Genomic DNA, 15355 nt, shown 5'->3' with positions numbered 1-15355 from the left:
TCCACTGGTTTCAGCTCGACGCAGTAGCGGAGCTGAGGGAAGTAGTCGGGCAACTAATGCTTGGTAGCTCGAAGCGCCAAAAACATAGTGCACAAATAACTTCTGCTGCATGACTCCTCAGATTTTCGGTCTAAAAACAGTACACGAACAAGAGTTGGAAGCATAAGCGCCAAATCATATGAACGTGTCTGCATTAGTACAGCGCAGCAGTAGAGAGACAGGGGGGGAAAACCGCCTGCTCACTGTTATAGCTTGCTATAAGTAATACAATGAAGCACAACGAGCTCTTCCACTTATTTGTTTCAGCTCAATGCAGCAGCGGAGCTGAAAGAATAGTAATTAGTCGGGCAAACTAATGCTTGGTAGCTCGAGAGAGAGAGAGATAGGAAAACCCGTCTGCTCAACTCTACAACCTGAGCCATTATAGCATTAATGTTAAAACAGCTTGCCACTTAATGTTTCAGCTCAACGCAGCAGCAGAGCTGAAAGAAATATTATATTACTCGGGCAGACCAACGCTCGGTAGCATGAAGCGCCAAGACCATGGTGCACGACAAAATATCTGCTGCAGGATTCCTCAGAGTCTGCGTCTAAAAAGAACACGAACAAGAGTTGGATGCGTAAGCGCCAAATCAAATGAACGTGACTGTGTCAGTGCAGCGCAGCAGGTAACGTTAGAGAGAGAGGGGGAAAATCGCCAGCTCACTGTTATAGCTTGCTATAAGAATACTCTGAAACACGTGAGCTCTTCCACTTGTTTCAGCTCGACGCAGCAACGGAGCTGAGATAAGTAGTCGGGCAACTGATGCTTGGTAGCTCGAAGCGCCAAATCATAGTGCACAACAAACATCTGCTGCAGGACTCCTCAGAATCTGCGTCTAAAAAGAGTACACGAACAAAGAGTTGGAAGCATAAGCGCCAAATCAAATGAACGTGTCTGCATTAGTACAGCGCAGCTGGTAACGTTAAAGAGAGAGGGGGAAATCCGACTACTCACTGTTATAGCTTAAGAAATACTCTGAAATACGTGAGCTCTTCCACTTATTTGTTTCAGCTCAATGCAGCAGCGGAGCTGAAATAAATAGTAATTAGTCAGGCAAACTAATGTTTGGTAGCTCGAAGCGCCAAAAAACATAGTGCACAAATAACTTCTGCTGCACGACTCCTCAGAGTATGCGTCTAAAAACAGTACAAGAACAAGAGTTGTAAGCATAAGTGCCAAATCAAATGAACGTGTCTGCATTAGTGCAGAGCAGCAGTAGAGAGAGAGAGTGGGGAAAAACCGCCTGCTCACTGTTATAGCTTGTTATAAGAAATACAATGAAACACAATAAGCTCTTCCACTTATTTGTTTCAGCTCAATACAGCAGCGGAGCTGAAAGAAATAGTAATTAGTCGGGCAAACTAATGTTTGGTAGCTCGAAGCGCCAAAAACCATAGTGCACGACTTAACGTCCTAAAAATCAGTGCCTTTCATGTTGTTTAATAAACTTGAGAAACACTTGATCCAGGGAGGGGGTAGAGCAACGGGGATTTTATATCAGTAAACTCGCCCCTTAACCCATAGTTTATATGCGAGCTCGAGCCCGAGGCTGCTGTAGAGTATGCATCATTTAATCCGCAGCCGAAAGAATCGATTACGAGCTTCCGGAGCGGGAATCGAACATCTCTCCTACCCCAGAAAGAGAGCAGCCCAGAGTGCAACTTTTACTCACAAACACAGATATCACGGATACAACAATAGATAAAGGCCGCAAAGCGGTCTTCCTACCTGTTTCATTGTGAGTCTGTGTAACATGCATCCATACATACCAGAAAACTAATTGTGTCCGCCTTAGAGGAGTAAACTGCTCTATAAAAATAGATGGCTTAGAACACAATAATCTCTTTCCGACGGGCAACAGATGATTCACTTCCTGAAGGAATTAAAATCTCATGAAATCAGATGCGCGCAGCATGCATATATGAGCATACGTGATGTATGCTTGGGGCGGTGCTAAGCGCTATTGGCCAATAAATTGGCGTGATGGTATAAGGCCTTCAGACATTCGTCACACCGGTGGTGTTCCCATAGCGATGAGGTCATCGCAGCATTGAAGTGAACCTATGAGAGGGAACCGGAGTTTTTGGCTTGTAACAGCCTGCGCTGTTATCTCCGCCTACCCGAAGACTCGAAACAGGTGAACTACTTGACTAATTCCAGTACAGAACCTATAGGATGTTGCGCATGCGCGACTGAACTAATCACTCCCCGAGACGACTCGTTCTTCCCGAGTCACATTAAAAATTCGTTCAAAATGAACAAATCATTCAAGAACGACCCAACACTAACAGACATTTGATGCAGTTTCACTTACCGTCTGCAGCTCTGAATCATGACCGGGATCGCGACGAATACGTACAAAAACACTGCGACTCACAAGACAAAAAACACGAAAACACCTTTCTATCGGGAGAGAGAGAAGCCGCAGCGTGTGAACGCGCCGCCATGTTTGTATCATATCTCATCTACGTCAACAAACACACTTGTGAAACTCCATTGCTGCCCGGAAAAACAAACTGCATCCACTGTTTATGTAATGCTGGGGTTTATAAAACGTTCGTCAAAAAACACATATGTGAAACTCCGTTGCTGCCCCGAAAAACAAACTGCATCCACTGTTCACGTAATGCTGGGTTCTTTAGGAAGCTGAACAAAGTTATCTTTCCCTTACAACCAAAAACACACCTATTTGGAGACATTCTTCCCGAGCAAGTCCCATGCAGCAGGGTTGCCAGGTTTCCGCAACAAAACCCGCCCAATTGCTACTCAAACTAAATAAAAATACAGCAAAATACACGTTTTTCGGTGGGGATCCTCCAGTAAAATTCGCATTCCAGGGGCTAAATATCACGTTATTGCTGTCGCTTCAACCCGGGGACATGAAAAACAACCCGTGGCAACAGTGTTAATGTATCCCAATTTCGCGGAAAAACCGCGGAGTTGGCAACACTGCCGTGCAGCAGTCCTAACAGATGAAGCGCGTTGATGGGTGCGATCTCGCTCTAGTCGATGCGTGCACATGCGAGGCAAATGTTGGATCACAATAATTAGGAACCACAGTTTGCACAAATCCCTTCACTCGATTGGGATTGATTCTCTTTTATTCTGCACGGCAAGGGCAGTGGCTGTAACATCGAGCATATTTTGCAGTATTAAACACATATCCGGAACATATCCGGAGAAGCATGAGAATCCTACTCTTTAACAGTGTAAACAAATCTCAATGCATGAAACAGCATTGCACCCCTCCTTTAAATGTCAGTAATGGTCTCATATACGTGTGACCAGTTTCATGATACTAGTTAGTATTGGTCTGTTTTAGGTATTGGTAGTTATGTTAGTCCTACTACCTTAATAATCAGTATTTAAGTTATAAATCCCCCCCCCCCCCAATTAACTCTGTAATGGAAACTAGCATGTATAAACTTTAATAAAAATATTCAATAATCAATAAAAAAATAAATCTGTACCTGTATGATATTACGCTGTACCTACATCGGACAAGCAGTTTGGAGAATGGATGGATGGGCGTTTCAGCTGCAGACATCTACTACAGGACACAACATCTACAACAATCTCGCTAGAAATAACTTCAAAAGTGGAAAAAGTTGGTCAAAAACATACATTTACACACAATCTGACCACCAACCACAACTTTCAGATGCCATCTTAATTTTTTTAGCTCAACTGTTACAGAATGAAACACACAGGATTGTGGGACATCAAAGGCAGCGAAGGATACATCTGTGCTGCCTTCAGAATTCAATGAGATGAAGGCATCTCAGAAGACAGAAAGTGAAGCTAACACTGGAATTGGATGTGCCTTGATGCCTTCCTACCTTGGAATGCATCCTCTGAAGGCAACATTTTTCAGCTTTTGAACACAGCTACTAGAAACGTCCAGGTAAGTGTGTTAAAGCTGGTTGGAGCCAATCTCTGTAGGATACTGGCCCTCCAGGAGCAGGATTGGACATCTCTCCTGTAAGTCATGTGATTTTGGGTTTAAAAACAACATTAGTTGAAAGCAAATGAATATTAACATATGATATTACAAATGGGCAATATATTTGCTTTGAGCAATATGTTATATAAACTTCAAATTTGTTTTAACTTGCACCTTCAGGTAAAGAACATCTAGTTAAATGATCTGTTAGCATGTTAAAGTACCATAATTAGCATGTGTCAAATTTTGAACCACTGCAAAAAAAGAAAAGAAAAAAAGATGCATGGTGATTTAGTACATTGAAGAGGTGCATGATAGTGAATTATTACTGTTTATGGAGGGTTGCTTGGTAATGCTGGAGGAGAAACTCTAAATATAGCCAGATCACAGTTCTTCACTTTCCTTCACTTTAATGCTTGTTTCACTGCAATGATAGATGGAAACTTTTACCCACAGAGACCTAAGCGCGCTGAAGGCCACTTGTTTATTGTTACTTTCAGAAACAAAACTTGACCGCAACCTGAGCGCTGTGTAACAAATTCATTGTCTTACATGTATTTATGGCATAAGTCTGTTTCTGAAACCATTAGTCAATGTGTGAAAGGAACCAACATGTGGTTTGCATGCAGTTGCACACTTTAACAGTGCATTGTGATAAAATGGCATTGACAGAGACACTTCAAAAGACTAAAATATATTACTATATTAGATCCAGTGCACTGTTCATATAATAGAATTTTCAGTTTTACCTATATTTTGAATTACACGTTGCATTGTGTTATAGGGTTAAAGAACATGTCTGTAAACTAAATGGATAATGTCATGCTAGAATATCACCAGCATTCTCCTGCCCCCCCCCATTTTCTACAGTTTTTATGCTGGACAACAGACTGTACATGTAACATGTTTTGGACTGCAGGTTGGACCAAGATAAGTGACAGATCATATTAAATAAGAGTAAAGTTTTTGATTTTATTAATGAGCCTGGCCTGGAACATGCTATTTTTGAAAGGTGCATTCATTCATTCGATTGTTCTATCATTCGTTCATTTTTATTTATTTTTAATTTTTTCCAAAAATAAAAAAGACACCCATTTAAGAGAATGCAGCTTCTGCACACAACGATAACATGCTTTGAAAGACAGCAAATCAATTTAGAATTTCTTGAAAGTCTTGAATTTAATTTTTAATTTCACTTCTCTTTTATTAGTGCCATCAGTACCATCATTAAAAAAATTACTAAGCATTAAAAATATGGGAATTTAAATTTCTGACAAGGATAAATATTTAAAATTTAAAGTTTATTTTCATGGCTCTTTCATAATAAAAGTGTATCTTTTTTAAGTTATTGTCATCTGTGACTTAACACCTCACTTAAAAACAAGGGGTATTTTGTCTGTGGTTATGGAAAGTAGTGTGAAAGGCAGGTAGTGTGATGGTGTTTGTGTGGTTGAGAGATGAGCTGGGGGTCAGTCTGGTGGGTGGAAAACAGTCAAACTGTGATGCTGTCATGTGCTAACAGGTGCACACACTGGCACGCAGACATTTAAGAAAGTCTTTATGTGATTTTTTTTTAAAACAGTTTACACACATTTAAAATAGATTTAAATATTGTTTTAATAGCATTTTCTTTAAACTGTCAGACTGGTCATGGTGGCGGTGTTGCAACAATATATAATGATATTCTCAATGTTACTCAGAAGACAGGATACAGGTTTAACTCATTCGAAATACTAATGCTTAATGTTACACTGTCAGATATGCAAAAGAAATCTATCGTATCTCTTGCTCTGGCTACTGTGTATAGACCACCAGGGCCGTATACAGATTTCCTAAAAGAATTTGCAGATTTCCTCTCAGACCTATTGGTTACTGTTGATAAAGCGCTAATTGTCGGAGATTTTAACATTCACGTTGATAATACAAATGATGCATTAGGACTTGCGTTTACTGACCTAATAAACTCTTTTGGAGTCAAGCACTGATTTATCTGATTTATCTCAACTGCTCTGTGTACCCATAAGTACACATGAACTAGACGAAATGACTAGCACTATCTTCTCATGGGCACTATCTTCTCTAATACATTAGAAGCTGTTGCGTTAAAAGCGCTATATAAATAAAGGTGACTTGACTTGACTTAAATTGTCATGAGTATATTCATAATGGTCAGGCTATACTGCTGCTGCTCACAAAGTACTACATTTTTGTGAAATGTGTGCATAGTTAATAATAGTTTTAATAATTTGTACAACTATGTTTTGGTGTGTATATTTACAGCTTTGTAATTTGGACCGCTCAAGTTCCCCTCAGCACGTCTCATTCTCCACTGAACAGCTTCTTCCTGTCAGGGTCTGTATAGGAAATGATATCATTCACAACCCCTGCCATTTGAGAAAGGGCCTGCTTATATCTTCATCAGTGTTCGAACTATACCGTGGACTTTGGGGGAGCCCACTTGTTTTAAAACTGAAATTGCATGTCAAAATAACACATTGTCAATATTTTTGAGACCCCCCAAAATTTCACAAATCCTGTTTTCAGGGGAGCCCATGTCTTATTAAGGGGAGCCGAGCTCCCCCTAGCTCCCCTGTAGTTCACACCCTGATCTTCATGATAACAAATATAAACAGATCTAAATTAAAGTTCTTAGAACTTTCAAATGCATTCGATCTTTACAACTTTTATCGCATTGAAAATACTGATAATTGCAGAGCTCACATAGACTTTAAATGTAAGGCATTAGTAATAGTGTTTCAATATTAGAGTCTTGGTGATCATATGGCTTTTAAACATTAGAGTAGGCTACAATATTTGACTGTGTGCCACTATTGGACTATCTAGTAGCAGAATACACAACATCTGTATCCTCTGTATTTCTGGCTGCTCTTCTGGATTTGTGTTTTGAGAATTGTAGAGTGGCATACACCGACAAATGAGGCTCCTGCAACAGATTGAAAGATGACTTTAATGGCATTTTAATTCATTTTATTTAATTCATTTTAATTTGACATTTTAACTAATTTAATTCAAATATGTACAGAAGAAAATCATATAAGCAAAACTGTGAACACACACACACACACAAACACCATGTATCCAAATACATTATCTGGTGTTAGAATCATAATTAATTGCTAATTCTGATGTTGGGGACAGTCAGGAAATAGTCGAGAAATTTGATTTTATTCCAAGCTTTACTTTATCAATTTTTTGCCTTATTTTTACTTATAAAAATTAACCATATTCTCACAAAAAGATTTCAACCATGCTGTCCTTTTTAAAGACATGGTTAGAGCTAAACAGAAAAGAGAAGCAGGACCGCAGGCTGTATGAAAAAACAATCTCAAAAGAATTTTCGACATAAAAATAATATCGAAAAACACTGATATTAGAAAAGTTATTTTACAGTTTATGGCCATTGTCATTAGAACTCCTTTCAATAGCCGAGACTTGCGTATTTATAATCTTTCTGTACTCCTGTCGACTGTCTTTAATTTCAACTGTACAAAAATTTTTATCAATAAATGTTGCAGATCTTATGAAGAAAGAAAAAAAAAACTTGAATTTTTGGTTAAGAATTCAAAAGTATTTATTCCACATTCAGAGAATGGACATTTTTATTATAACAATTAGCTTACCTCATGATGTTGTGTTTTGTGGCAATCAGCATCTGCGGCAACAGAAACGGAAACTAAAAAAAAAGATATGGCCTATAGTATTTATTATTTACAATTATTTCACGGCACAGTTATTTGCAAATTATATCCATATACAGCAATGTAAGTAAATCTTTTGAACTGAATAGATGCACTGTTACCTTTTCCCTGCGTGTTTCTGTCCTGTCTCTTAATGATGAGCGTGGTGAGCAGAATGATGATGAGAATAAAAATAATACCACCAAAAATAAAGGTCAGCTTATAACAGATATTTTCAGAACAGTCTCTTGTAATCGTACTCTTTTTCAGATCTGTTAAAAAGTAAATCACATTTTACTGTAACACAACACCATCTAGATAAAAGCATTATTGTATATGAATATTACAAGCATTAAAGTAAAGGCAGATGATAAACACCTTTATTTGTCATTTCTGTTTCATTTTGTAGTGGTGTATCACTCCTCTCTGCGTAATAAATGAAGATTTGAAATGTATGAGTAATTTAGAAAATCCACACAGCATCACAGAAGCATTTTGGAAATCATAAGGTTGAATAAGGTTTTTAATAAGGATAAGCTGTTTTACAAAAGTGCTGTTGAAAAAAAAAGTATTACCTTTAATGTCTAGCTGTGCTCCATAACCAAATGTCATCACCCAGTTTTGCCAACCACAGTAGTACAGACCAGAATCTGAAATTTCCACATTTGAAATTCTTAGGGATGAGTTTTTGCTGTTCAGAGACATCACAAGACGATCTGGTTGAAAACCATTTAAATATGTTGCCTTTACTTCAAGCTCATAGGGTAACATCATGTATACAATGCTAAGAGGAACAGCACAGTGTTTTTGCTTGAACCAGTGTATGTACTTTCCAATATTTGAGGTGTGTTTACACCAAATAGTCACATTATCTCCTGGCTGAGCTGTGATATTTGTTGACTGAGATGTTTTAGCTGTGAGAAAACCTAAATCCAACAGAAGAATAACAAATAATTTTACAGCATATTAATATTTAGAACACTGATAACACAAGAAATGCTGTGTATAGAACACACCTAATCAATTGAATAAATCATTCATTAATCTTGCATGATTGAAGTAATTATAGTGCCGTAATGCTTACCCGTGCCACAGATCACCAGTGCTGAAATTATTATATGTACCATTGCAGTACTGAATCAGACTAGAACCAACAAGGAAATTAAGATGAGGAAATCAATGTGCTTTTTTTTATGTGAGGGTGTGTGGCTTATGCTTACATCAAACTATGACAGACCTGTCAATCAACAGGCGAGTACATGGCTATACTAGTTCAAAATAAGAAGATTCATTGTTGATCAGATATATTGATAATAATGTGATGGTTTATTTACTGCTTTAGCACACCATAGTTTCCCCATAGCACTTTTGAGAAGACATTGTTCCAAAGCAGCTTTACAAAGAACTAAAATGCATGTTTGACCTGAATGTATCTTTGAACGTGTCTTTTACGGATCATTCCTGAATTATATTATTGACATACATTCTACCTGGGCCACAAATTGTTAAACTTGATTTTATCCTGATTTGAATTCTCTGAAGGCACAGGGTTGAATGGATTTACGGGGTTTAACCGTTTGATTTAAAGAGTATTAAAGTGACTGAGCAGAACTATTTAGTCTTGAGCGAGCAAACTTAAAACACTACAGTCTATAACTGATCAAAACTGGTATTTGGGACAATGAGATTCATGAGTAACGGCTAGCTGGACACTTTAACCCACATCCAAATTGATAGTCACATTATCTCCTGGCTGAGCTGTGATATTTGTTGACTGAGATGTTTTAGCTGTGAGAAAACCTAAATCCAACAGAAGAATAACAAATAATTTTACAGCATATTAATATTTAGAACACTGATAACACAAGAAATGCTGTGTATAGAACACACCTAATCAATTGAATAAATCATTCATTAATCTTGCATGATTGAAGTAATTATAGTGCCGTAATGCTTACCCATGCCACAGATCACCAGTGCTGAAATTATTATATGTACCATTGCAGTACTGAATCAGACTAGAACCAACAAGGAAATTAAGATGAGGAAATCAATGTGCTTTTTTTTATGTGAGGGTGTGTGGCTTATGCTTACATCAAACTATGACAGACCTGTCAATCAACAGGCGAGTACATGGCTATACTAGTTCAAAATAAGAAGATTCATTGTTGATCAGATATATTGATAATAATGTGATGGTTTATTTACTGCTTTAGCACACCATAGTTTCCCCATAGCACTTTTGAGAATACATTGTTCCAAAGCAGCTTTACAAAGAACTAAAATGCATGTTTGACCTGAATGTATCTTTGAACGTGTCTTTTACGGATCATTCCTGAATTATATTATTGACATACATTCTACCTGGGCCACAAATTGTTAAACTTGATTTTATCCTGTTTTGAATTCTCTGAAGGCACAGGGTTGAATGGATTTACGGGGTTTAACCGTTTGATTTAAAGAGTATGAAAGTGACTGAGCAGAACTATTTAGTCTTGAGCGAGCAAACTTAAAACACTACAGTCTATAACTGATCAAAACTGGTATTTGGGACAATGAGATTCATGAGTAACGGCTAGCTGGACACTTTAATCCACATCCAAATTGAGATGCAACCTAAAAGACTGATATTTTATTGGAATCTAAATTCAAGGACTTTGTGAACTAGAGTCAATTAAATTAATATCAGGAATCAAGCTAAACTGCAACACAATTTTAATAAACTTGACCATTATACAGTTATGCAAAGGAAAGACAGATCTCTGATCTCCTCAGTAATTACATTTCTTAAAACAGTACTATCTAGCTGTTAAAAATAAACCACAGATAATAAATTAATAATATGTTTGAGTAAGTTGTTTCAAGTAGTGTCCGTGTACACAGCAGTTGTATCCTCAGTATGTCGTCCTGCTGTTTTGAGTCTCTTGTTTGAGAAATACACAGCAGCATATTCTACTGAATCATTTTCCTGCAAAGAAGTACAAACATGTACGTCAAGATTCTAATCAAAGTGATCAAATGTCTTGGATTTTATGCTAGAGCATTTGGATACATTTTCCGTTCCCTTAGCCTCCAAAATAAATTCTACAGCAAAAAGTAGAAAATGCAACTATGCATGTCCTTAATAGCCAACAGAATTAGAAATAATATTGTTCATGCGGCAACAGAAACGGAAACTAAAAAAAAAGATATGGCCTATAGTATTTATTATTTACAATTATTTCACGGCACAGTTATTTGCAAATTATATCCATATACAGCAATGTAAGTAAATCTTTTGAACTGAATAGATGCACTGTTACCTTTTCCCTGCGTGTTTCTGTCCTGTCTCTTAATGATGAGCGTGGTGAGCAGAATGATGATGAGAATAAAAATAATACCACCAAAAATAAAGGTCAGCTTATAACAGATATTTTCAGAACAGTCTCTTGTAATCGTACTCTTTTTCAGATCTGTTAAAAAGTAAATCACATTTTACTGTAACACAACACCATCTAGATAAAAGCATTATTGTATATGAATATTACAAGCATTAAAGTAAAGGCAGATGATAAACACCTTTATTTGTCATTTCTGTTTCATTTTGTAGTGGTGTATCACTCCTCTCTGCGTAATAAATGAAGATTTGAAATGTATGAGTAATTTAGAAAATCCACACAGCATCACAGAAGCATTTTGGAAATCATAAGGTTGAATAAGGTTTTTAATAAGGATAAGCTGTTTTACAAAAGTGCTGTTGAAAAAAAAAGTATTACCTTTAATGTCTAGCTGTGCTCCATAACCAAATGTCATCACCCAGTTTTGCCAACCACAGTAGTACAGACCAGAATCTGAAATTTCCACATTTGAAATTCTTAGGGATGAGTTTTTGCTGTTCAGAGACATCACAAGACGATCTGGTTGAAAACCATTTAAATATGTTGCCTTTACTTCAAGCTCATAGGGTAACATCATGTATACAATGCTAAGAGGAACAGCACAGTGTTTTTGCTTGAACCAGTGTATGTACTTTCCAATATTTGAGGTGTGTTTACACCAAATAGTCACATTATCTCCTGGCTGAGCTGTGATATTTGTTGACTGAGATGTTTTAGCTGTGAGAAAACCTAAATCCAACAGAAGAATAACAAATAATTTTACAGCATATTAATATTTAGAACACTGATAACACAAGAAATGCTGTGTATAGAACACACCTAATCAATTGAATAAATCATTCATTAATCTTGCATGATTGAAGTAATTATAGTGCCGTAATGCTTACCCGTGACACAGATCACCAGTGCTGAAATTATTATATGTACCATTGCAGTACTGAATCAGACTAGAACCAACAAGGAAATTAAGATGAGGAAATCAATGTGCTTTTTTTTTATGTGAGGGGGTGTGGCTTATGCTTACATCAAACTATGACAGACCTGTCAATCAACAGGCGAGTACATGGCTATACTAGTTCAAAATAAGAAGATTCATTGTTGATCAGATATATTGATAATAATGTGATGGTTTATTTACTGCTTTAGCACACCATAGTTTCCCCATAGCACTTTTGAGAATACATTGTTCCAAAGCAGCTTTACAAAGAACTAAAATGCATGTTTGACCTGAATGTATCTTTGAACGTGTCTTTTACGGATCATTCCTGAATTATATTATTGACATACATTCTACCTGGGCCACAAATTGTTAAACTTGATTTTATCCTGTTTTGAATTCTCTGAAGGCACAGGGTTGAATGGATTTACGGGGTTTAACCGTTTGATTTAAAGAGTATTAAAGTGACTGAGCAGAACTATTTAGTCTTGAGCGAGCAAACTTAAAACACTACAGTCAATAACTGATCAAAACTGGTATTTGGGACAATGAGATTCATGAGTAACGGCTAGCTGGACACTTTAATCCACATCCAAATTGAGATGCAACCTAAAAGACTGATATTTTATTGGAATCTAAATTCAAGGACTTTGTGAACTAGAGTCAATTAAATTAATATCAGGAATCAAGCTAAACTGCAACACAATTTTAATAAACTTGACCATTATACAGTTATGCAAAGGAAAGACAGATCTCTGATCTCCTCAGTAATTACATTTCTTAAAACAGTACTATCTAGCTGTTAAAAATAAACCACAGATAATAAATTAATAATATGTTTGAGTAACCCCACACACACACACGCACACGCTATACAAAAATATCATTATTCTTTTAATGTGTTGTTCAAAAAACTCATTGCAATTAATCACTCATAGAAGAGGCACAGCAGTAAGTCATTTATAAAGTAATTAAATATTTTGCTCTTTACAATAAAACAAAGAAAGTGTGATCTGGTAGAAAACAAAGCTTTGCTTGTTTTTTATGTCTATGGTTTTACTTAGCCTTTAGAGTAACATAAGTCTGTTGAGTTTACCTTGCCGTCATGCTGTTGTGCTTGACATTCAGCAACTGGCACAAAGCAGAGAAAAAGACAATCAGTTACTCTTAATCAGAGAATTAAAAATAATTTCAAAGCCATTTTAGAATGTTCATTCCACATTTGTGGTTTAACTATATATTTTTAACCATGTTTAAAGAGTTTACCTTTTTTATGCTTCTGCTTCCTGTGTTCCCTGATAATCGCCAAAATAAGAGGAACAATACATGTAAAAAAAATTATTCCACCAAATAGGAGTGTCAGTTTGAAATAGATACTTGTAGAACACTCCTCGGTAGACACGGATGATTGCTCATGATCTGTAAAGGAGTGGATATAATTTCAATGAAACTTTTTAAGCGGTTCCACAAAGAACACATTATAGAATTATTTTCCCCCATAATTTGATTAGAGAGATTAAACAAGAATATTAATATATTAAAAAACATGTGGTTTTAACTTTAATATTGAGATAAAAAAAAAAAACTTACCCTTTTTTAAGGTTCCTGTGTAATTTTTCTCTGATATGAAAACAGTTGGCCAGGATAAGTCATTTACCATTGTGGCATTTACAAAGGTATTTAAATTGTGGTGTTTTTCAACATGTGCTATTAATGACAAAGTGAGAAAAAAGAGCTATAAACAGTATAAAAATTAGAGTACAGTGAGAGAACTTCAAAAAGATTACCTTTCACTTGAAGCCTTGTTCCATTGCCAAATTTCATGTGATATCCTGTAGCTCCACAAAAGTAGAAGCCAGAATCAGACATTTTCACTTGCTTAATTGTTAGGCCGGTGCTTTTGCTGAACTGATCCATGACCATGTGGTCTTTTGTGAAATTGTTGAAATAATTTGGCTCAAACTTCTGAAGACTTTCGGTGTATAACATGTCCACAATAGTAATGGGTACAGCACCGTCTGTTTGTTTGAACCAGTACAGATATCCAGAAACATGAATATTGTGTGAACACCACATAGTGACACTTTGTCCTGGATGAGCCTGTATACTTGCTATCGAAAACATAACTTGGAGAAAACCTGAAATTAAACAAGAAAAGTAAAACCATAGCACACCACAAAACATTATTTCCTGTTAAAATGTGACCACATTTTAATCTGTCTTCCCATTTTAAACTCTACAAAGATTTTATTACATGTCTCTAATGATAGAATTGTAGTTTATAGTAAAAAAAATAAAAAAAAATAAAAATCTTACCCATCCCAAAGAGCAATAAAACTGTAGCTGAAATATGTAACATTTCTGCACTGAGTCAAAACAGAGCTGAAGAGGAAATTAAGTGGGCGATATTGATGTGTTTTATATATAAGGAGGAGTGGCATTGGCACAGCTAAACTATGGTAGACCTATCAATGAAAAGGCCAGTCAGGTTCAGACCCATATGTGATATAGCTGCAAAAAAAAAAAAAAAAAAAAACTCTCTACAAAGAGCATAATCAAATACAAAATATGCTGTGATGATGGCCACATTACACTATACTGTTTAGTTGGTGTTGTTTTTTTTCAGTGCTCTGAAAATGCTATTTTCCGAATGAATTAGATTAGTAAATGGAAACGTTATGTGATATATCTTGAAATTACTAACATATATTAACAATATTAGTACAACTAAATTTGTCATTTTTTTTCAAAAACCTGAAAAAAAAAAAAAAAAAAAAACTCTCTACAAAGAGCATAATCAAATACAAAATATGCTGTGATGATGGCCACATTACACTATACTGTTTAGTTGGTGTTGTTTTTTTTCAGTGCTCTGAAAATGCTATTTTCCGAATGAATTAGATTAGTAAATGGAAACGTTATGTGATATATCTTGAAATTACTAACATATATTAACAATATTAGTACAACTAAATTTGTCATTTTTTTTCTTGTGAATGATACCTCTGCATTTTCTGGTATATATTTATTTATACATATCTGTTTATCTACAATTTGTGCTTTGTCATCTGTTATATATATATATACAGTCTGTGTGTGTGTGTGTGTGTATATATATATATATATATATATATTGCATCTAACTGAGATTAGTGATTTTTTTAAAATACACATTTGCTTAGAGCAACCTACTGTATATCTTCTAAAACAGGTTGCACATCTGCTGGACTATATATAATGTTACACTTTTAATGATGTGCATTGGACCTATCCTAAGCATGTACAAGGCTTCTAATACACTTTGTAAGTCAAGTGAAGTATGCAGTACATATTTATTAATTTACACTGTATTAAATC

General features: G+C 36.0%; 2 gene segments (V, D, J or C); both read right to left on the bottom strand.

Annotated features, from left to right (window-relative positions):
* Positions 1 to 6721: 6721 nt before the first annotated feature.
* Positions 6722 to 8811, bottom strand: LOC107675597 (Ig kappa chain V-V region MOPC 21-like). The segment is given in 5 exon segments: positions 6722 to 6930; positions 7628 to 7659; positions 7807 to 7956; positions 8260 to 8610; positions 8778 to 8811. Coding segments are annotated over 5 exon segments (675 nt in total).
* Positions 8812 to 10425: 1614 nt separating this feature from the next.
* Positions 10426 to 14380, bottom strand: LOC107675598 (Ig kappa chain V-V region MOPC 149-like). The segment is given in 4 exon segments: positions 10426 to 10652; positions 13095 to 13129; positions 13786 to 14136; positions 14315 to 14380. Coding segments are annotated over 4 exon segments (537 nt in total).
* Between the last annotated feature and the right edge of the window lie 975 nt (positions 14381 to 15355).

This window comes from Sinocyclocheilus anshuiensis, unplaced genomic scaffold (assembly GCF_001515605.1).
Source record: "Sinocyclocheilus anshuiensis isolate Anshui unplaced genomic scaffold, SAMN03320099.WGS_v1.1 scaffold1804, whole genome shotgun sequence".
Taxonomy (NCBI): Eukaryota; Metazoa; Chordata; class Actinopteri; order Cypriniformes; family Cyprinidae; genus Sinocyclocheilus; species Sinocyclocheilus anshuiensis.
This window is presented reverse-complemented; position numbering and strand designations above follow the sequence as displayed.